The sequence below is a fragment of the Ranitomeya imitator genome, chromosome 1 (assembly GCF_032444005.1).
Source record: "Ranitomeya imitator isolate aRanImi1 chromosome 1, aRanImi1.pri, whole genome shotgun sequence".
In the NCBI taxonomy this organism is placed as follows: domain Eukaryota; kingdom Metazoa; phylum Chordata; class Amphibia; order Anura; family Dendrobatidae; genus Ranitomeya; species Ranitomeya imitator.
In genome coordinates this window covers 158,152,139-158,173,855 of record NC_091282.1, presented here as the reverse complement: position 1 = coordinate 158,173,855, position 21,717 = coordinate 158,152,139, and the positions used below count along the sequence as shown (strand labels likewise).

The 21,717-nt window shown below is 45.9% G+C and overlaps 1 protein-coding gene across 2 annotated transcripts in view; it reads right to left on the bottom strand.

Annotated features, from left to right (window-relative positions):
* ARSK (arylsulfatase family member K) overlaps positions 1–21,717 on the bottom strand; it is a 225,423-nt gene that overhangs the window by 187,225 nt on the left and 16,481 nt on the right. For both annotated transcript variants that reach the window (XM_069751943.1, XM_069751952.1), the window contains exon 2: positions 7,087–7,216. In XM_069751943.1, coding sequence (XP_069608044.1) covers positions 7,087–7,216 — 130 coding nt within the window. The remainder of the gene's footprint in view (positions 1–7,086; positions 7,217–21,717) is intronic.

The following is a 21,717-nucleotide window of genomic DNA, read 5'->3' as shown; positions in this document are numbered from 1 at the left end:
CTGTCAAACTAGGAGTCCTTAGCACTAAATCCTATAGCCTACATTCCTGCTATTAAATGCAAACTTAAGAAGGCAAATGGAAAGTAGATTTTGAAAAGACATTGATTTTTTGGGCAATAAAATTACAGTTCATATGTAGAATGTCATGTCGTTTACTATTTAGATACAGCAATGGTTAATTCTTCTGTTTTCCATTAGGTCCATGACATCATGTGATTAAAAACAGACTAGCTGAATTCTTCTAAGCTCTATGTATGTAAACTCTGAAAGTTGCAAACATTGAACTAGAATACTTTTGTCATTTTTGGGCATAAAAGTATTTCCATTGATTTATTTAGCTAAAACAGTACCACAATAAAAAAAATTTCTTGTACATCATAAGATCTACTGTATGTAGAAACACGGGATTTTGCAGTACTGTAGAATTGTAGTTCTAATTCTGACTAATGCAGGGAAAAAAGACCAAGTATATAATAATAATAATTTTTGATGCACTCATCCGCAATATTTGACGCCTCAAAAAATGCAACATGTTGCGTTCGCCGGAAACCGCCGCATACTGCGAAACGACGCATGTGTACGCAAGCAAAAACATGTCCATGAGTACACAATGTAAAAGATATGTACGCATGACGAATGCGGATCTATGTGGATCATACGCACAGAAACGCTAATGTGAACCCGGCCTAACCTGGAAAAATAATCCCATCGTTACAGGGGTGTGACTTCATTAGAGATTACATTTTAAAGGGAACCTGTCACCCCCAAAATCGATGGTGAGGTAAGCTCACCGTCATCAGGGGCTTATCTACAGCATTCTGTAATGCTGTAGATAAGCCGCCGATGTTACCTGAAAGAGGAGAAAAAGAGGTTAGATTATACTCACCCAGGGGCGGTCCTGCTCCGATGGGTGTCTCAGGTCCGCAACAGCGCCTCCCATCTTCATTCCATGACGTCCTCTTCTGGTCTTCACGCCGCGGCTCCGGCGCAGGCGTACTTTGTCTGCCCTATACAGAGAGGCCCGGCACCTGCGCACTGCAGTACTTTGCTCTGCCCTCAACAAGGCAGACAAAGTACGCCTGCGCCAGAGCTGCGGCGTGAAGACCAGAAGAGGACATCATGGAATGAAGATGGGAGACGCCGGAGCGGACCTGACACACCCATTTGACCGGACTGCAGCGGGATTCGCCCCTGGGTGAGTATAATCTAACCTCTTTTTCTCTTCTTTCAGGTTACATCGGGCGCTTATCTACAGTATTACAGAATGCTGTAGATAAGCCCCTGATGACGGTGAGCTTACCTCACCATCGATTTTGGGGGTGACAGGTTCCCTTTAAATTTTCTTCATTGTTTTTCAGTGCCTTTCCAGCTTTAATAAAATTTCAGACACATTTTCCATTATTTGGTGTGCACGATGTTTTTTTATGCAACTCTTCTTTACTCTTCCCCCATAGCAACCACTGATACTTGTGGTGTATATATATATATATATACATATATATATATATATATATATATCTTCAACTCCTCAACACTAAGATTGCACCTCAATTTATGAAAGAATGTAAACGTTTAAAAAACGACTCCGTGTATTCAATGTCAAGTATGAGAACCACTTGCATAAATGAGGTTATTAATGGTTCCGGTGACTAACTCTTGAAGCTCATCAAGAGAATGCCAAGAGTGTGCAAAGCAGTCATCAAAGCAAAAGGTGGCTACTTTGAAGAACCTAGAATATAAGACATATTTTCTGTTGTTTCACACTTTTTTGTTAAGTATATAATTCCACATGTGTTAATTCATAGTTTTGATGCCTTCAGTGTGAATGTACAATTTTTATAGTCATGAAAATACAGAAAAATCTTTAAATGAGAAGGGGTATCCAAGCTTTTGGTCTGTACTGTATAAAATAACAACATAGAAATATTCATCACTGGTGAAATACTGGATGAAAGATATGTGTCACTGAGGATGTTAGCATCAAATGAACCCAGAAGTATGCTCCAGCAAGTTATATGCTGAGAGGGGTTAATCAGCCATAATATTGCTGTTTTTTTTTGGTGAACAGCTGAAGAGTGGGTGGGTGTCTGTTCACCATATTTCCACCCGAAGGTATGGTCCAGAAGGTAAATGTGGAGCCAGGGCCGCCATCAGGGCATGACGGCCGTGACTGGCGTATGGGGCCCGGTGAGCAGAGGGGGCCCGCATCGGGCCCCCTCTTATCTGCTCACCGGGCCCTTACCGGCAGCCGCAGGCTAACCGGGCCCTTAGCGCCGACGCTGCAGCTGTTTAAAGCTATTGACGTGCGGGCGCGGGCCCGCACGTCAATAGTTAACAGCCGCGGCGCCGCCAGCCAATCTGAGGCTGGCAGGCGCTGACGTCAGCCGCAGCGTGCGTGCATGTCGCCGGCGTCTGACATCATTGTCAGTCGCCGGCGAGTGCATGCACGCTGCAGCTGCGTGGAGACTTCGCCCGCCGCAGGAGCGCGGCAGGTAAGAAGAACTTCTTTTTTTTTTTTTTAGAGCAGCGATCCGGGGGCCCAAGGAAGAACGCTGGACAGAGATGGGGCAGAGTGCTGGGAAGAGATGGGGCAGAGTGCTGGGAAGAGATGGGGCAGAGTGCTGGGCAGAGTGCTGGACAGAGATGGGGCAGAGTGCTGGACAGAGATGGGGCAGAGTGCTAGACAGAGATGGGGCAGAGTGCTGGGAAGAGATGGGGCAGAGTGCTGGGAAGAGATGGGGCAGAGTGCTGGGCAGAGTGCTGGACAGAGATGGGGCAGAGTGCTGGACAGAGATGGGGCAGAGTGCTAGACAGAGATGGGGCAGAGTGCAGGGAAGAGATGGGGCAGAGTGCTGGGCAGAGTGCTGGACAGAGATGGGGCAGAGTGCTGGACAGAGATGGGGCAGAGTGCTGGACAGAGATGGGGCAGAGTGCTGGACAGAGATGGGGCAGAGTGCTGGACAGAGATGGGGCAGAGTGCTGGGCAGAGTGCTGGGAAGAGATGGGGCAGAGTGCTGTGCAGAGTGCTGGACAGAGATGGGGCAGAGTGCTGGACAGAGATGGGGCAGAGTGCTGGACAGAGATGGGGCAGAGTGCTGGACAGAGATGGGGCAGAGTGCTGGACAGAGATGGGGCAGAGTGCTGGACAGAGATGGGGCAGAGTGCTGGACAGAGATGGGGCAGAGTGCTGGGCAGAGATGGGGCAGAGTGCTGGGCAGAGTGCTGGGAAGAGATGGGGCAGAGTGCTGGGAAGAGATGGGGCAGAGTGCTGGGCAGAGTGCTGGACAGAGATGGGGCAGAGTGCTGGACAGAGATGGGGCAGAGTGCTGGACAGAGATGGGGCAGAGTGCTGGACAGAGATGGGGCAGAGTGCTGGACAGAGATGGGGCAGAGTGCTGGACAGAGATGGGGCAGAGTGCTGGACAGAGATGGGGCAGCGTGCTGGACAGAGATGGGGCAGAGTGCTGGACAGAGATGGGGCAGAGTGCTGGGAAGAGATGGGGCAGAGTGCTGGGCAGAGATGGGGCAGAGTGCTGGGCAGAGTGCTGGGAAGAGATGGGGCAGAGTGCTGGACAGAGATGGGGCAGAGTGCTGGACAGAGATGGGGCAGAGGGCTGGACAGAGATGGGGCAGAGGGCTGGACAGAGATGGGGCAGAGCGCTGGACAGAGATGGGGCAGAGCGCTGGACAGAGATGGGGCAGAGCGCTGGACAGAGATGGGGCAGAGCGCTGGACAGAGATGGGGCAGAGCGCTGGACAGAGATGGGGCAGAGCGCTGGACAGAGATGGGGCAGAGCGCTGGACAGAGATGGGGCAGAGCGCTGGACAGAGATGGGGCAGAGCGCTGGACAGAGATGGGGCAGAGCGCTGGACAGAGATGGGGCAGAGCGCTGGACAGAGATGGGGCAGAGCGCTGCGCAGAGATGGGGCAGAGCGCTGCGCAGAGATGGGGCAGAGTGCTGCGCAGAGATGGGGCAGAGTGCTGGGCAGAGATGGGGCAGAGTGCTGGGAAGAGATGGGGCAGAGTGCTGGGCAGAGATGGGGCAGAGTGCTGGGAAGAGATGGGGCAGAGTGCTGGGAAGAGATGGGGCAGAGTGCTGGGCAGAGATGGGGCAGAGTGCTGGACAGAGATGGGGCAGAGTGCTGGACAGAGATGGGGCAGAGTGCTGGGCAGAGTGCTGGGAAGAGATGGGGCAGAGTGCTGGGCAGAGATGGGGCAGAGTGCTGGGCAGAGTGCTGGGAAGAGATGGGGCAGAGCGCTGGACAGAGATGGGGCAGAGCGCTGGACAGAGATGGGGCAGAGCGCTGGACAGAGATGGGGCAGAGCACTGGACAGAGATGGGGCAGAGCGCTGGACAGAGATGGGGCAGAGCGCTGGACAGAGATGGGGCAGAGCGCTGGACAGAGATGGGGCAGAGCGCTGGACAGAGATGGGGCAGAGCGCTGGACAGAGATGGGGCAGAGCGCTGGACAGAGATGGGGCAGAGCGCTGGACAGAGATGGGGCAGAGCGCTGGACAGAGATGGGGCAGGATTGGACACAGATGGGGCAGAGTGCTGAACACAGATGGGGCAGAGTGCTGAACACAGATGGGGCAGAGTGCTGGACACAGATGGGGCAGGATTGGAAACAGATGGGGCAGAGTGCTGGACACAGATGGGGCAGAGTGCTGGACACAGATGGGGCAGGATTGGAAACAGATGGGGCAGAATGGAGACAGATGGGGCAGGATTGGAGACAGATGGGGCAGGATGGATACGATGGAGACAGATGGGGCAGGATGTGGAGATCATATGGGGCAGAATGGATACTCATGAGGGCAGGATGGGAGAACATATGGCTGGAGCCTGCAATGAGACACACGGGGGCTAGGATGGCGAATATTGTCATAGGGGCTAATTAAGGGATATTATTATTGCAGTGATGTATTTATTTTATTTTTTGAGTATACTGTTTTAAATGGGGGGAGGTCCTGTTACTGTGCAGAGTGATACTATGTCACCTTCTTTATGTGGTGTAATGTAGAGGCTGTGAAAATTAAGTAATGTATTCTGCAAGTGGAACTCGAGATAACTGTGTTATTTCCTGCAGAGACGAGTCCTGGCTTGAAGAAATGATGGCTGTCTGTGCTGGATGAAAGATGAAGGACTTCACCTAGAGACGTCACTGGTGAGTCAGTGTTAACTATACACTGACACTATACACTGTATACTATATACAGAGCTCCTGTGTATAATGTCACCGGTGATCACTGTATTACCTGTACACAGACACTGCTTACTAATTACAGATCTCCTGTGTATAATGGCACTGATGGTGATAGTATTGTGGTTGTTTTTTTTTTTATTACTGATCAGTATTGTAGTATTCAGTCACTATGTGGTGGTAATATGCGGTCTGGTCATGGTGTTGTGGTATTTGTTCCTTGTATTTTATATTATTCGATCACTGTGGTGGTAATATGTCATCTGGTCATAGTGTTGTGGTATTTGTTCCTTGTATGTAGTATTATAGGTCATTTTAAAAATTGAAAAATAAATAAAAATATACCTAAATTGTATTGCATATTTTAACAAATATTTAGTAGGTTACAGTACAGTAGGGCCCGGCCAAAAGTGTCTACCGTGTTCTGGTGGCGGCTTAAAAAATCTTTTGGCCAAAACAAAAGCTGCCGGCTATATGTGTGATCTGGTGATGGGAACTGTTAATGTGTGATAGGTGAGAAGTGGAGATTTTCCAAGAGAGAGCGGTGGGACTGTGGACAGTTCGAGGGGTGGAGCCTGGAGGCGGGGCTGGGGTGGAGCCTGGGCGGAGTCTCAAGGGGGCCCCGAAAATTTTGCCAGTATGGGGCCCCAAAATTTCTAGTGGCAGCCCTGTGTGGAGCCTTTAGACTCAGTGTTCTGTCTAGTGCTCTGTTTGTCTAGAGATGAGATCTCCAGAGCTGTGGTTGTGTTAAAGAGACGTGAACCTTGTTTTTTTTATTCCTGATTGGGTACACCCCACAGCCACACAGACTGTACTGTATAATATTTTGTTTTTCCCATTATGCCAGAAGGACTGTGTATGTTTTACGCAATGTTGGACTGGTTTATGCAGGACGTTTTTTCATAAACCAATGGAAAACTTAAAAGGAACTTGTCAGCAGTTTTGGCCAATATAAGATACGGCCACTGCCTTTCAGGGCTTATCTATAGCATTCTAAAATGCTGGAGATAAGCCCCTGGTCTGACCTAAAAGATAAGAAAAATAAGTTTTATTGTACTCACCCAGGGGGGCAGTCCGGTGTGGTCCGGTCCGATGGGTGTCGCAGATCCGGGTCTGGCGCCTCCCATCTTCTTGCGATGCTGCCCTCCTGTTGCTTCGTCGCTCCCCGGCATCGCGCTCCTGCGCAGGCGTACTTATCTGACCTGTTGAGGGCAGACAAAAGTACTGCCGTGTGCAGGCACTGGGAAAGGTCAGAGAGGCCCAGCGCGTGCACACTGCAGTACTTTGCCCTCAACAGGGCAGATAAGTGCGCCTGTGGAGGAGCCTGTGAAGCAAGCAGGAGGGCAGCGTCGCAAGAAGATGGCAGGCACCGGACCCGAACGTGCGACACACATCGGAACGGACCGCACCTGACCCCGGGTGAGAATAGTAAAACTTATTTTTCTTATCTATTAGGTCGGACCGGGGGCTTATCTACAGCATTATAGAATTATGTATATAAGCCCTGAAAGGCAGTGGCCGCATCTTATATCGGCCAAAACTGCTGACAGGTTCCCTTTAAATGGAACATGTTCCTGTGACTGCCTCTGAGTAGCTGAGTGGGAAGATATACCACAGTAGATATTTTCTCTCAGCATTTAAATATGTCCCCAAATCTCATTTTACAGAATCTGATACTGAAAGACAAACGAATATTCATAAAAAGTTTGGCTAAGTATTAGATTAATAGAGATTTAAATTAAATATTATTTTCTGTTGTATGTTTTGCACAGGAAGCAGAAAATACATAAAGCAGAAGAATTCATTACCAACACAAGGTCAATAAAATGGTTTGTACACGATAAAATAAACCGCTCTGCTATGGTCTATTTTGTGACATACCTGCTCGTGAGGGACAGCAAATTGGAGAATTTGTATAGGCATTCAGAAACACGGCCCCATGCCGTTTCAGAAAGTCTAAGTTAGGAAGATCCACCAGGCGATTTTCGGGAGCAATTGTTAGTCGTCCATCCTGCACAGGAAAATATTGTCACATAGAGATTTTAATAAGCCATCCTGATGTGACGAACATTAGACGCAGCTCCACGAGAAATGTTCAGTACTGGTACTGTATATTTAGGTGCTTTTTAGTGATGGGCGAGCACTAAAATGCTCGAGTGCTCGTTGCTTGGGTCGGGCAGATTGGAAAACTCGGCCAGAACAACAAGCCCAATGTGGTCTATGGGAGACCCGAGTATTTTTACCGCGATTCCCCAGGGGTCCTTTTAAGGTCTAAAAAAGTCTGAAAATGATGGAATGACACAGGAACATCATGGGGATCGCCCCTGGAAGCATTCCTGACTCCAAGTTCACAGCTGTAAACATTTTTTCCGAGATTCATGCCATTTTTCCCGGTGCAACAAAAAAACACACTAAAGCGAAACCAAAACAGATTTTGCTGGGAAATATGTCAGGCACATCCAATGCAGGTTAATGACTTGCCTGTAAGGCCAAATATTTAACCCCAGACTGAAAATTTCCTCCCCCACTTACGCTTCGTTCAGACGCAGCGTTTTGAAGCGTTTTTCAAATTTAACATTGCTTTCAACCACTACAAATGCATTCATTGGGAAATGTCATTTTAACATTTAACATCCCTAGCTGGCCATGTGGTGTGTGACACATAAGGAGACCCATCTTGTTTCTTTTATGAAGGAGGGACATTTAAAGTCACAGAGCCTATTTTTACAGGTGCATCAGGCGGCATTAATCTTCTTAAAGGGCCATTATTAACCCCTTTCTGACCTCGGACGGGATAGTACGTCAGAGGTCAGAACCCCCGCTTTGATGTGGGCTTCGGCGGGGAGCCCGCATCAAAGCCGGGACATGTCAGCTGTTTTGAACAGCTGACATGTGCCTGCAATAGCGGCGGGTGAAATCATGATTCACCCGCCACTATTAACTAGTTAAATGCCGCTGCCAAACGCTGACAGCGGCATTTAACCGGCGCTTCCGGCCGCGTGGCCGGAAATAAGCGCATCGCTGACCCCCGTCACATGATCGGGGGTCAGCGATGCTTCTGCATAGTAACCATAGAGGTCCTTGAGACCTCTATGGTTACTCATCCCCGGTAGCTGTGAGCGCCACCCTGTGGTCGGCGCTCATATCAAACCTGCATTTCTGCTGCATAGCAGCGATCTAATGATCACTGCTATGTAGCAGTGCCGATCGAGTTGTGCCAGCTTCTAGCCTCCTATGGAGGCTATTGAAGCATGGCAAAAGTAAAAAAAAAGTAAAAAAAAAATGTGAAAAAATATATATATAAAAGTTTAAATCACCCCCTTTTGCCCCATTCAAAATAAATCAATAAAAAAAAAAAATCAAACCTACACATATTTGGTATCACCGCACTCAGAATCGCCCGATCTATCAATAAAAAAATCATTAACCTGATCGCTAAACAGCGTAGTGATAAAAAAAATTTGAAACGTCAGAATTACTTTTTTTGGTTGCTGCGACATTGCATTAAAATGCAATAACGGGTGATCAAAAGAACGTATCTGCACCGAAATGACATCATTAAAAATGCCAGCTCGGCACGCAAAAGATAAGCCCTCAACCGACCCCAGGTCATGAAAAATGGAGACGCTATGGGTATCGGAAAATGGCGCAAATTTTTTTTATTTTTGTTTAGCAAAGTTTGAAGTTTTTTTTTCACCACTTAGATAAAAAAATAACCAAGTCATCTCAGGTGTCTATGAACTCGTAATGACCTGCAGAATCATAATGGCAGGTCAGTTTTATCATTTAGTGAACCTAGCAAAAAAGCCAAACAAAAAACTATTGTGGGACTGTACTTTTGTTTGCAATTTCACCGCATTTGGAATTTTTTTCCCGTTTTCTAGTACACGACATACTAAAACCAATGAAGTCGTTCAAAAGTACAAATTGTTTCGCAAAAACTAAGCCCTCACATGGCCATATTGACGAAAAATAAAAAAGTTATGGCTCTGGGAAGGAGGGAAGCAAAAAACGAACACGGAAAATCCCAAGGTCATGAAGGGGTTAAATAGTGGGTCTCCTAAGCTGTTGTAGCCTATGCTGTGAGTGGATGGGCTGCCAAGAATTAAGATGCATCACAATACCCCTGTCATAAGATGTCCAGGGGGACTCCTGAAAAAGTGTTGCATTGAATTCAAGGCCTGCCCTGCTACCAATTCATATGCACCCCAATAAATCTTTGAACCCACATAGTGGATGGGCCCATGAAAATCCACTTCAGAATATGCATTTTGTACTCCCTTACTCCTTTGTTTTATACATTGGCAGGAAGGCGAGCCCTGCTGCATAGTCATATGTACCCCATTATGCCTTGGAACCCACATACTGGATGGGCCCATGAAAATCCACTTCACAATATGCATTTTGTACATTGGCAGCATGGCCAGCCCTGCTGCATAGTCATATGCACCCCATTACACCTTGGTACCCACATACTGGATGGGCCCATGAAAATCCACTTCACAATATGCATTTTGGACTCCGTACTCCTTTGTTTTACAGATTGGCAGCATGGCCAGCCCTGCTGCATAGTCATATGCACCCCATTAGGCCTTGGAACCCACATACTGGATAGGCCCATGAAAATCCACTTGTATTTTTTTTAATGGTATGATGGTTCCCTCTTTGCAGAATTATTTACAGGAGAATTTGGCAATTTTATTTGCCATGTTTTTAACACTAAGGTTCAGATACAGATTTAAATAAGGCTAATACTTGCAATACAACACAATTTTATTGCAAACTACAAAATTAAAGGAATACCATGATTGAATAGTGTGAATGTGTACACTTTTGTATATGTTAACATACAAAGGTTAATAAGTACATATAAGGATTAAATACATATAGTGATTACGTATATATGAAGATTAACTACATACAGTATACTTACATCATCCACAATAGACTTTTAAACATCATCCGTCTGGAATATCAGAGAAGCAAGACCAAGACAGAGAACCGCTGGGAGATTACCTACACTGCATGGGCGTCCCCAATTATGCAGGTATCAGCAAACTGTACATGTACAGGTACCCCAGTTTTGGCATCTGTCTTAGTCAAGTTTCTCTGGTCTTATAAAGTGATTTACACTATGTAGTAACTCTAGTTTCACCCAGACCTTCAAAAGGCCAGCTTTCAAGGTTGTATGAAACTGAGATATCATGGACTCATCAGGGGCCATAAACCGCTAGAAAATAAAAGCCACAAGGATTTAGATCAAACCACCACAGGCAGAGTTTCAGTAAACCTTAATGTTTTACAATGACAAACAGCAAACACATAGAGGCTTAGAACTGTTTGTGAAGTAAATAAACATTTCTCAAGATTGTGTCACTATGAGCATTGTCTGTTACATCTGTAAATGTTTTACAAGAAATGCAGTTATGTGAATGTCTGCATGCATTCAGTATTTTAATCTGGATTCCAAATCGCCATTAGTATATTCGCCATTTGTACATTTTAGGCAGCCAAAGTTATCGCTCTCAAGGAGAGAAACTAATATAGTCGACAAAGAAATATTTGTAATGAACTACTGAGCCAAACTAACAGCATTGCTTTATAAAATTTATATGAAGTGTATTGTGTCCAATGTGAGCAACCAGGCCACACAAAAAGGAGCTTTTCAAGTGAGCTCTTTAAGGCACACATATGTTATGAAGTGTTTGCCAACAAGGATGTGGTTTCACCAATGGGGAGTACCTTTTTTACTATTGCCATCACAGCCCCCCTTGCTCTAAATTCTGTGGCCTATAAAAGTACAGAACACGTTTACCCAGGTCATGTCGTCGGAGAGAAGGAAGAGACATTGCAGGAAACAGAGTTAAGAAGTAGGCCCAATGTAGGGGTGTAGGTCTCTGAGACTTGTAATGGAGGGCATGAGCTGACAAAATTCCCCAATGTGGGATCCTTTTTTTAATAAATAAAATAGTGCCATCACAGCCCCCTTGCCCAAAATTCACCATACAGAGCATGTTCACCCTGGTGATCTAGTAGCAGGTAAAGGACACCTTGCAGAAGACAGAGTTAAGAAGTAGGCCCAATGTAATGTAATGCCCAATTCCCCAATGTGGGGTCCTGTTTTTACTAAATAAAATAGTGCCATCACAGCCCCCTTGCCCAAAATTCACCATAAAGAGCCCGTTCATCCTGGTGATCTAGTGGCAAGTAAAGAAGAGATAATGCAGGAGACAGAGTTAAGAAGTAGGCCCAATGTAATGTAATGCTCAATTCCCCAATGTGGGGTCCTGTTTTTACTAAATAAAATAGTGCATGAGAATACACCTCCCCAAAAGAGAGAATGTATTTGAGGTTATGATTCGCTCTTTCAGTATTATAATAGTCAGCCTGTCAGCATTTTCATTTGACAGCTGGATGCTCTTATCTGTTATAATTCCACCAGTGGCACTAAAAACCCGCTCTGACAAAATGCTAGCATCATGGCAGGCCAGGACCTCCAAGGTGTAGAAAGCCAGTTCATGCCACGTGTCCAGCTTTAACACCCAATAATTAAAAAGCACAGAGGAATCAAGGAGGACGTTTGAACGATCTGCAAGGTACTCCCTCACCATCTTCCCAAACATTGCACTTCTTGTGACAGCACCCCTTGCCTTTGTGCCGTCACGATGGGACGGTCTGAGAAAACTGTCCCAGAACTTTGCCATTGTTCCCCTGCCTGAACTGGATTGTACTTCTCTCTCTCTCTCTCGCTTGGACTCCTTGGTTGTACAACAAACTATGATGTCTGCTGCCAGCGCTCTCACATGAGAATTTTCTAAGTAATTCCGCTACAAGGGTCCTCTGGTACCGCAACATTTTAGTACACCTCTCTGCCTCTGGCAGAAGAGATTGAAAGTTCTCCTTGTAGTGTGGGTCTAGAAGTGTCACCAACCAGTAATGAATGTCACCCAAAATTTTTATAATAAGAGGGTCACGTGAAACGCAGCGCAACATAAAGTCAGCCATGCGTGCCAGACTGCTAACAGACAAGACTTCCATGTCCTCACCAACAGGATGACTGACCATGCTGTCCTCCTCCCTGTCCTCAGGCCATCCCAGCTGAACAGACGGTATGACAGCTGTGTTTGTAGTACCGTCTATAGCGCATGAAAGTAGCTCCTGTCCCTCCTCATTGCCTACCAATCCACGTTGGGAAGACATGAGGCTGGGCTGAGTGTAATCCCCCTGTATGGTTCCTTGCTCTATGTCCTCGTGCTCTGCCTGCAATGCATCCTCTTTAATTGTGAGCAGAGAGGTTTTCAGAATGCTGAGAAGCGGGATGGTGATGCTAATTATGGCATCATCGCCACTCACCATCTTGGTGCAGTCCTCATAGTTTTGGAGGATGGTACATATGTCGGACATCCATGTCCACTCCTGAGGTCTTATGTGTGGAGTCTGAACTGAATATCGACGGCCTTATTGATGCTGGTAGTCAGCAACTGCCCTCTTTTCCAACATATGCAGCGTAGAGTTCCAGCGCATGGGGACATCACACACCAGCCGGTGAGCTGGAAGCTGCAAACGCTGCTGAAGCACGGCAAGGGCGGCTGAAGCTGTAGCTGACTTTCTAAAATGGGCAGACGGCGTACTTTCACGAGCAGATCCGGCAGCTCCAGGTAGCTTTTCAGAAAATGTTGAACCACGAGGTTAACCACAAAGGCCAAGCAAGGTACGTTTGTGAGTGCACCTTGCTGCAGAGCCGCCACCAGGTTACGGCCATTGTCACACACGACCATGCCTGGCTGTAGTTTCAGTGGTGTCATCCAAACATCTGACTGCTCTTTCAGCACTGTCCACAACTCTTCTGCATTGTGCAGTTTGTCACCTGTGCAGATTAGCTTCAGCACAGCCTGTTGCCGCTTGGCTGAGGCAGTGCTGCAGTGCTTCCAGCTTCTGACTGATGTGTTGATTTCAGAGATGGAGGATGAAGAGGAGGAGGATGAGGTGCAGGAGCTGTAGACTGTGGGGGCAACCCTGATTGACGTAGGGCCAGCAATCCTCAGCGTGGGGAGGATGTGTTCCATCCCAAGGTACGACTGGGTCCCGGCTTCCACTATGTTAACCCAGGGTTCCGTCAGTGAGATGTACCGTCCCTGCCCACAAGCACTTGTCCATGTGTCCGTGGTTAGGTGGACTTTCCCTATAACAGCATTTTTGTGGGCACAGGTAATGTTGTGGGACACATGCTGGTGTAATGTGGGTACGGCACACCGGGAGAAATAGTGACGACTGGGGACCGAGTACCTTGGGACGGCCACCTTCATCAGGTTGTGGAAAGCTTTGGTCTCAACGAGCCTAAAAGGCAGCATTTCTAGCGCAAGCAGAAGAGAAATATTAGAATATAGGACTGTGGCCTGTGGGGCGTTGGCTTGGTATTTCCGCTTGCGTTCCAAAGACTGGGTTATAGACAAACTGAAGGCTGTGCTGGGACAAAGACGTGGACTGGCTTGATGATGGTGCTGTTTGACTGTGGGCCACAACAGGTGCAGGGCTAGAGGCATCTTCACATGCACGGTGTACTGGGGATTGGCTTTTACGCAAAACAGTGGAAGAAGTGGTGTGACCTGCAGACAGTAGTCCTTGAGCCTGGGGTTCGGCCCACAAAGTCGGGTGCTTTGCTGCCATGTGCCTGATCATGTTGGAGGTGGTCAGGCTGGTTGTTTTGCTACCCCTGCTGATGCAGACATGGCAGGTGCTGCAAATGGCCTGTTTGGGGTTATCGGCAGAGTCTTTAAAAAATAACCAGACTCGAGAAGATCTAACAGTTGGAATGGCTACTTCCCTCATGTTGGTGTTACGGGGAACGGATGCACGCCTTCTGTCTGTGGCCACCACACTGCTTCTTCCTGCCTGTTGGGGTGATATGCCTCATTCCACATGTGTGCTGCTGCGCTCGCTCTGCATGTCCTCCTGCCAGGTTGGGTCAGGCACATAGTCATCCACCACCTCATCTTCCACATCCGCACCCTGCTCCTCCTCCTGACTTTCTGGCAATTGTGTCTCATCATAGTCCACCTCTTCTGACACTTTCCCACCATCGCCTTCATGTGACCGAGGCTGGTCAAAGCTTTGGGCATCTCTACATGCGATGTCATCTATCCCCACTTCAAGTTGACTGGCCGAGAGTTTGGAATCTTGAAATGGAAAACTGAACAGCTCTTCAGAGTGTCCAAGTGTGGGATAAGTTGTCTCAGGGCACTCGGCATGGTGGGAGGAAGGAAAATCAGGGTGAGGAATATCAGGGCCACATTCATTCAGACTTCACCGTGTGGAAGACATGGTGGTGGTGGCTAAGTGACTGGAAGCATTATCTGCTATCCAACCAACAACCGTTTTATACTGCTCTGGCTTCAATAGTGGTGTGCTGCGGTCCCCTAGAAACTGGGACAGGAAGGTCGACCGAGAAGATGTCGGTCTTTGTTGTTTCCCACTTTCACCTTGTCCACTGCATGCACCATCATCACGTCCACTTCCCCGTCTCTTACCTTGCCCATTTTAAATGGACTATTTACAGCACTATTTCAAATGCGCAACACAAATATATTTATTAGTAGCGAAATAATATCTGATCAGTATGCCTGCAAATCTACGATTTTTTTAAACCCAAACACGAGGCAGGCCTTAGCCTGACATAACAGACTGTATTCAATTTTTGAGGGCTTTTTTGTGAAGTTAACTTATGCAAAAAAGTGCTGTATATAAGTAGAGTAACAGACAGCAAAAAAAGTGGTCCAGCGGCCTACAATGCCCAAACTTGGAGCACGCAGATATAGGAGGGCTGTCACGTAAAAGCCACACTGGCAAATATGTGGCCTGTGTATATTTTTTTATGCTAAATAGTGCTGTATATAATTAGAATAACAGACAGCAAAAAAAGTGGTCCTTCGGCCTACAATGACCAAACTTGGAGCACACAGATATATGAGGGCTGTCACAGAAATACCACATTGGCAAATATGCGGCCTTTTTATATTTTTTAATGCAAAATAGTGCTGTATATAATTACAGTAACACACAACAAAAAAAGTGGTCCTCCGGCCTACAATGCCCAAACTTGGAGCACACAGATATATGAGGGCTGTCACGAAAATACCACACTGGCAAATATGTGGCCTTTTTATATTTTTTTATGCTAAATAGTGCTGTATATAATTAGAGTATCAGACAGCAAAAAAGTGGTATACCGACCTACAATGACCACACTTGGAGCATGCAGATATACAGTATGAGGGCTGTCACGGAAATACCACACTGGCAAATATGTGGCCTGCTTTTTTTTATTTTTTTAAATGCCAAATAGTGCTGTATATAATTAGAGTAACACACAACAAAAATAGTGACAAAACGGCCTAAAATGCCAAAACTTGGAGCTCGCAGATATATGAGGTCTTTTTTGATTAATTTAAAACACCCCCCAAAAAAATGTCACAAGGCTAGCACACACAACTATGCTACGTATGCCTGAGAAACTATGATTTTTAAACAGGCCTCAGTCTGACAGAACACACTGTATTTTTTTTTTTTTTGGGGGGGTGAATTTTAGGGAAAAAAAATGCAACTAGGTATATAGTAAAGAAGCTGCAGCAGCAGACAGTTATGGAGCTTTGGGAGGTATGCAGTGGAAGCTATGTTCGCAGGTACAGTGCCTGCCGGCCTTGCACTGATGTGGATATGCTGTGCCCTGCCTACCTAGCGCTGCAATATTGGGACCCACGAATTAGCCCTAAAAAGGACTGTTGGTTTCTCAGGAGTTGTGGATTTAAGAGTTGCAGACCTACACTAACTATAAAAACCACGATTCTGACCCTATCTCGGCAGCAGCACTCCCTACTCTCGCTGAATTCGGAGCAGAATGCGGCGAGCAGGGCGGTGCCAGGTCTCTTATACTTGGGATGATGCTGTGCGGCCAAACCAATCACTGCACGAATCAGAACAAAGATGGCTGCGGCGTTTCATGGCCTGGCAGACAATTCCTGCAGCGTGATTGGGTCTCTAAAGTCTGCCAAAAATGCTGGGTGGAGACACCAGTTACCGTTGAATAATCCCGGAAATGCTCGATGCTTGCCGAGTACACCGAGCATAGTAATACTCGGATGAGTAACAAGCAGTGACGAGCACATTTGCTCATCACTAGTGCTTTTCATTCTAGCCACAGGTTTCTATATATTTTCTCTATGATTGCTAGTATAGTGGTCAGGGTGTTCCTGGTGTGATGTAAAAGTGCAGAACAAATCAGCTCTCTCCCTAACAGCAGAGATAATGCAGCTGTATCCCTCTCCTCAATGTCTATTACTGTCAGCTACTGCCGCAGCCTCTACCCCACCCTGAAACGTCATCAGTGACATCCGTTTCAAGGGATGGGCTAGTCCCTGCTCTACTAACCATACATCTGTTATCATGTATGCTCAACACAAGCTCCCTTACCACTGTGCACAGAGACAGTGCACTCCCTCTAGTGAGAAGTGATGATCTGGTAAGAGAGCACTGTCAGTGTGCATTAATGCGGCGAGCAGGGAGCACCCCTGTCTCTGAAACAGATGTCACATTTGTGGGAAGGGTTGATCTCTACTCCGTATAGCACCTCAGCTCTTCTCAGCTCCACCTATATTGGCAGCACTGCCGGCGTTAGCGGCAGGCAGACCAGGCAGCTGCCTAGAGCCCGTGAGTCAGGGAGGCACGCCTGCCGCCAGCGTCGACACCCCCCAGCCGCCACATTGAACTTTACCGGCGCCTATTGCCGGCACAGTTCAAAGCAATGATGGAGGAGTGTCAGATGACGCTCCCTCTCCCATCGTTCCCCTCTGCCTCTGACACTGCACGTGCGCGATGACATCACTTCATCGCGCATCCACTGTGTACTGGCAGTGCAGCATTTGAGACCGTAGCCGAGCCTGGAGCAGCGTGGGGCACGAGGAGAGGTGAGGATTGTTTTTTTATTTTTTCAATATATCAGTGAGTACTGGACTGCTGTGTCGCCATTCCGGGGGGAGAGAGGGCGCTGTATTATATTCTGTGGTTGGCTTTATTATATTGTGTGGGGCTGTATTATATTCTGTGGGGGACTGTACTAAATTCTATTGGGGGGGCTGTATTATATTTTATGGGGACGTGGCTGTATTATATTCTAGGGGGCTGTATTATATTCTATGGGGGCTGAATTATGGTCTATGGGGAGGTGGGCTGTATTATATTCTATGTGGGCTGCATTATGTTCTAGGGGGTTGTATTATATTCTATGGGGAAGTGGGCTGTATTATATTCTAGGGGGGCTGTGTTATATTCTAGGAGGGGCTGTATTATATTCTGTGAAGGCTGTATTATATTCTAGGGGGGCTGTATTATATTCTGTGGGGGGGCTGTATTATATTCTAGGGGGCTGTATTATATTCTATTGGGGGTTGTATTATATTCTATTGGGGGCTACATTATATTCTATAGGGGGGCTGTATTATATTCTATGGGGAGGTGTGCTGTGTTATATTCTATGTGGGTCTACATTATATTATATGGGGGCTGTATTATATTCTATGGGGGGTAAATTATATTCTATGGGTGGCTGTATTATATTCCATGGGGAGCTGAATTATATTCTATAGGGAGGTGTGCTGTATTATATTCTATGTGGGTCTACATTATATTATATGGGGGGCTGTATTATATTCCATGGGAGTGGGCTGTATTATATTCTATGGGGGGTAAATTATATTCTATGTGGGTCTGCATTATATACTATGGGGGCTGTATTATATTCTATGGGTCGCGGGCTGTATTATATTCTACGGTGGGCTGCATTATATTTTATGGGGATTCATTATACTCTGAGGGGGCTACATTATACAGGTCCTTCTCAAAAAATTAGCATATAGTGTTAAATTTCATTATTTACCATAATGTAATGATTACAATTAAACTTTCATATATTATAGATTCATTATCCACCAACTGAAATTTGTCAGGTCTTTTATTGTTTTAATACTGATGATTTTGGCATACAACTCCTGATAACCCAAAAAACCTGTCTCAATAAATTAGCATATTTCACCCATCCAATCAAATAAAAGTGTTTTTTAATAACAAACAAAAAAACCATCAAATAATAATGTTCAGTTATGCACTCAATACTTGGTCGGGAATCCTTTGGCAGAAATGACTGCTTCAATGCGGCGTGGCATGGAGGCAATCAGCCTGTGACACTGCTGAGATGTTATGGAGGCCCAGGATGCTTCAATAGCGGCCTTAAGCTCATCCAGAGTGTTGGGTCTTGCGTCTCTCAACTTTCTCTTCACAATATCCCACAGATTCTCTATGGGGTTCAGGTCAGGAGAGTTGGCAGGCCAATTGAGCACAGTAATACCATGGTCAGTAAACCATTTACCAGTGGTTTTGGCACTGTGAGCAGGTGCCAGGTCGTGCTGAAAAATGAAATCTTCATCTCCATAAAGCATTTCAGCCGATGGAAGCATGAAGTGCTCCAAAATCTCCTGATAGCTAGCTGCATTGACCCTGCCCTTGATGAAACACAGTGGACCAACACCAGCAGCTGACATGGCACCCCACACCATCACTGACTGTGGGTACTTGACACTGGACTTCAGGCATTTTGGCATTTCCTTCTCCCCAGTCTTCCTCCAGACTCTGGCACCTTGATTTCCGAATGACATGCAAAATTTGCTTTCATCAGAAAAAAGTACTTGGGACCACTTAGCAACAGTCCAGTGCTGCTTCTCTATAGCCCAGGTCAGGCGCCTCTGCCGCTGTTTATGGTTCAAAAGTGGCTTTACCTGGGGAATGCGGCACCTGTAGCCCATTTCCTGCACACGCCTGTGCACGGTGGCTCTGGATGTTTCCACACCAGACTCAGTCCACTGCTTCCTCAGGTTCCCCAAGGTCTGGAATCGGTCCTTCTCCACAATCTTCCTCAGGGTCCGGTCTTCTCTTCTCGTTGTACAGCGTTTTCTGCCACATTGTTTCCTTCCAACAGACTTACCATTGAGGTGCCTTGATACAGCACTCTGGGAACAGCCTATTTGTTGAGAAATTTCTTTCTGGGTCTTACCCTCTTGCTTGAGGGTGTCAATGATGGCCTTCTTGACATCTGTCAGGTCGCTAGTCTTACCCATGATGTGGGTTTTGAGTAATGAACCAGGCAGGGAGTTTATAAAAGCCTCAGGTATCTTTTGCATGTGTTTAGAGTTAATTAGTTGATTCAGAAGATTAGGGTAATAGGTCTTTTAGAGAACCTTTTCTTGATATGCTAATTTATTGAGACAGGTTTTTTGGGTTATCAGGAGTTGTATGCCAAAATCATCAGTATTAAAACAATAAAAGACCTGACAAATTTCAGTTGGTGGATAATGAATCTATAATATATGAAAGTTTAATTGTAATCATTACATTATGGTAAATAATGAAATTTAACACTATATGCTAATTTTTTGAGAAGGACCTGTATTCTATGGGGAGATGCGCTATATTTTATTTTTTGGGGGGCTACATTATATTCTATGGGAGGCTGTATTGTATTCTATGAGGGAGGATTGCATCATACTTTATGAGGGGCTACATTATTATTATTATAGCACCATTTATTCCATGGCGCTCTATATGTGAGAAGGGGTATGCATAATAAAAAACAAGTGCAATAATCTTAATCAATACAAGTCACGACTGGTACAGTAGGAGAGAGGACCCTGTCTGTGAGGCCTCACAATCTACAAGGGATGAGTGAGAATACAGTAGGTGAGGGTAGAGCTGGTTGTGCACCGGTTTGGTCTATCGGTGAATACTGCAGGTTTTAGGCTTGTTGGAAGAGGTAGGTCTTTAGGTTCTTTTTGAAGGTTTCCATGGTAGGCGAGAGTCTGATATGTTGGAGTAGAGTTCCAGAGTATGGGAGATGTGCGGGAGATATCTTGTATGCGATTGTGGGAAGAGGAGATAAGAGGGAAATATAGAAGAAGATCTTGTGAGGATCGGAGGTTGCATGCAGGTACTTACCTGCCAGGAGACGACGTCACATATGTATGGAGGTGACAGGGTGTGTATGGTTTTGTATGCCATGGTTAGGGTTTTGAACTGGAGTATCTTGGGGCAATGGGGAGGAAGTGTAGGGATTGACAGAGGGGAGAGGCCGGAGAATAGTGGGGAGACAGGTGGTTTAGTCGGGCAGCAGAGTTTAGAATAGATTGGAGGGGTGCGAGAGTGTTAGGCTGGAGTCACACTCAGCGTAAGACAATACGGTCCGTATATTACGGCCGTAATACGCTGAAAAGTCCCCAAAATAGTGTTCCTTAGCTCCTCCGTAGGCAGGGTGTTTCAGCGTTTTTTGCGCATGGCATCCTCCGTATGTAATCCGTATGGCATCCGTACTGCGTGTTTTTCTCGCAGGCTTGCAAAACCGACATACGGCTATACAAGGGATCCATGTGTAAAAAAAACCAAAAACATATATACTGTCTATATATATATATATATATATATATATCTATATATATAATTGCCTAGAATACTACTTCCTGCAATTTGTGCCAACTTCCGTGGCTTTGTCCGGAGCTAATGTCCGGAGCTAATGTCCAGAGCTAATGACCGGAGCTAATGTCCGGAGATTAATTGCCTAGAATACTACTTCCTGCAATTTGTGCCAACTTCCGTGGCTTTGTCCGGAGCTAATGTCCGGAGCTAATGTCCGGAGCTAATGTGCGGAGATAATGTCCGGAGCTAATGTCCGGAGATAAGTGACGTCAACAGTGTCCAGTGTCTGATTGGTTGCCGCCTGCTGCGAGCGACCAATCAGAAACGTGCCGTACTGTGACACACTCCGCCCGCCATTTTGGTGTGATTTTTGAATTTTTACCTCACAGCAAGTTTCTACTGCGTGGAGGCGGGCCCAGTGACGTTGCTCTTCAAGCTCCTGCCGAATTTCGTCAAAAAAATGATAATACCATTTACCAAAACTATATATATTTAGTTGTGAAGTGGTTCAGTGACATTTTCACACCAATTTTGAACTTTTGTTTGGTGTTTTCTCCATATACTGCCTATTATTTTTGTTCTTTCTTACTATTATTTATTAATTGTATTATTCTTACATTTGAATAAATAAAGTATATATGGATTCTAGACTCCCGATTCTTTAGAATCGGGCTGCCATCTAGTATATATATATATATATATATATATATATATACAGTGGGGCAAAAAAGTATTTAGTCAGTCAGCAATAGTGCAAGTTCCACCACTTAAAAAGATGAGAGGCGTCTGTAATTTACATCATAGGTAGACCTCAACTATGGGAGACAAACTGAGAAAAAAAAATCCAGAAAATCACATTGTCTGTTTTTTTAACATTTTATTTGCATATTATGGTGGAAAATAAGTATTTGGTCAGAAACAAAATTTCATCTCAATACTTTGTAATATATCCTTTGTTGGCAATGACAGAGGTCAAATGTTTTCTGTAAGTCTTCACAAGGT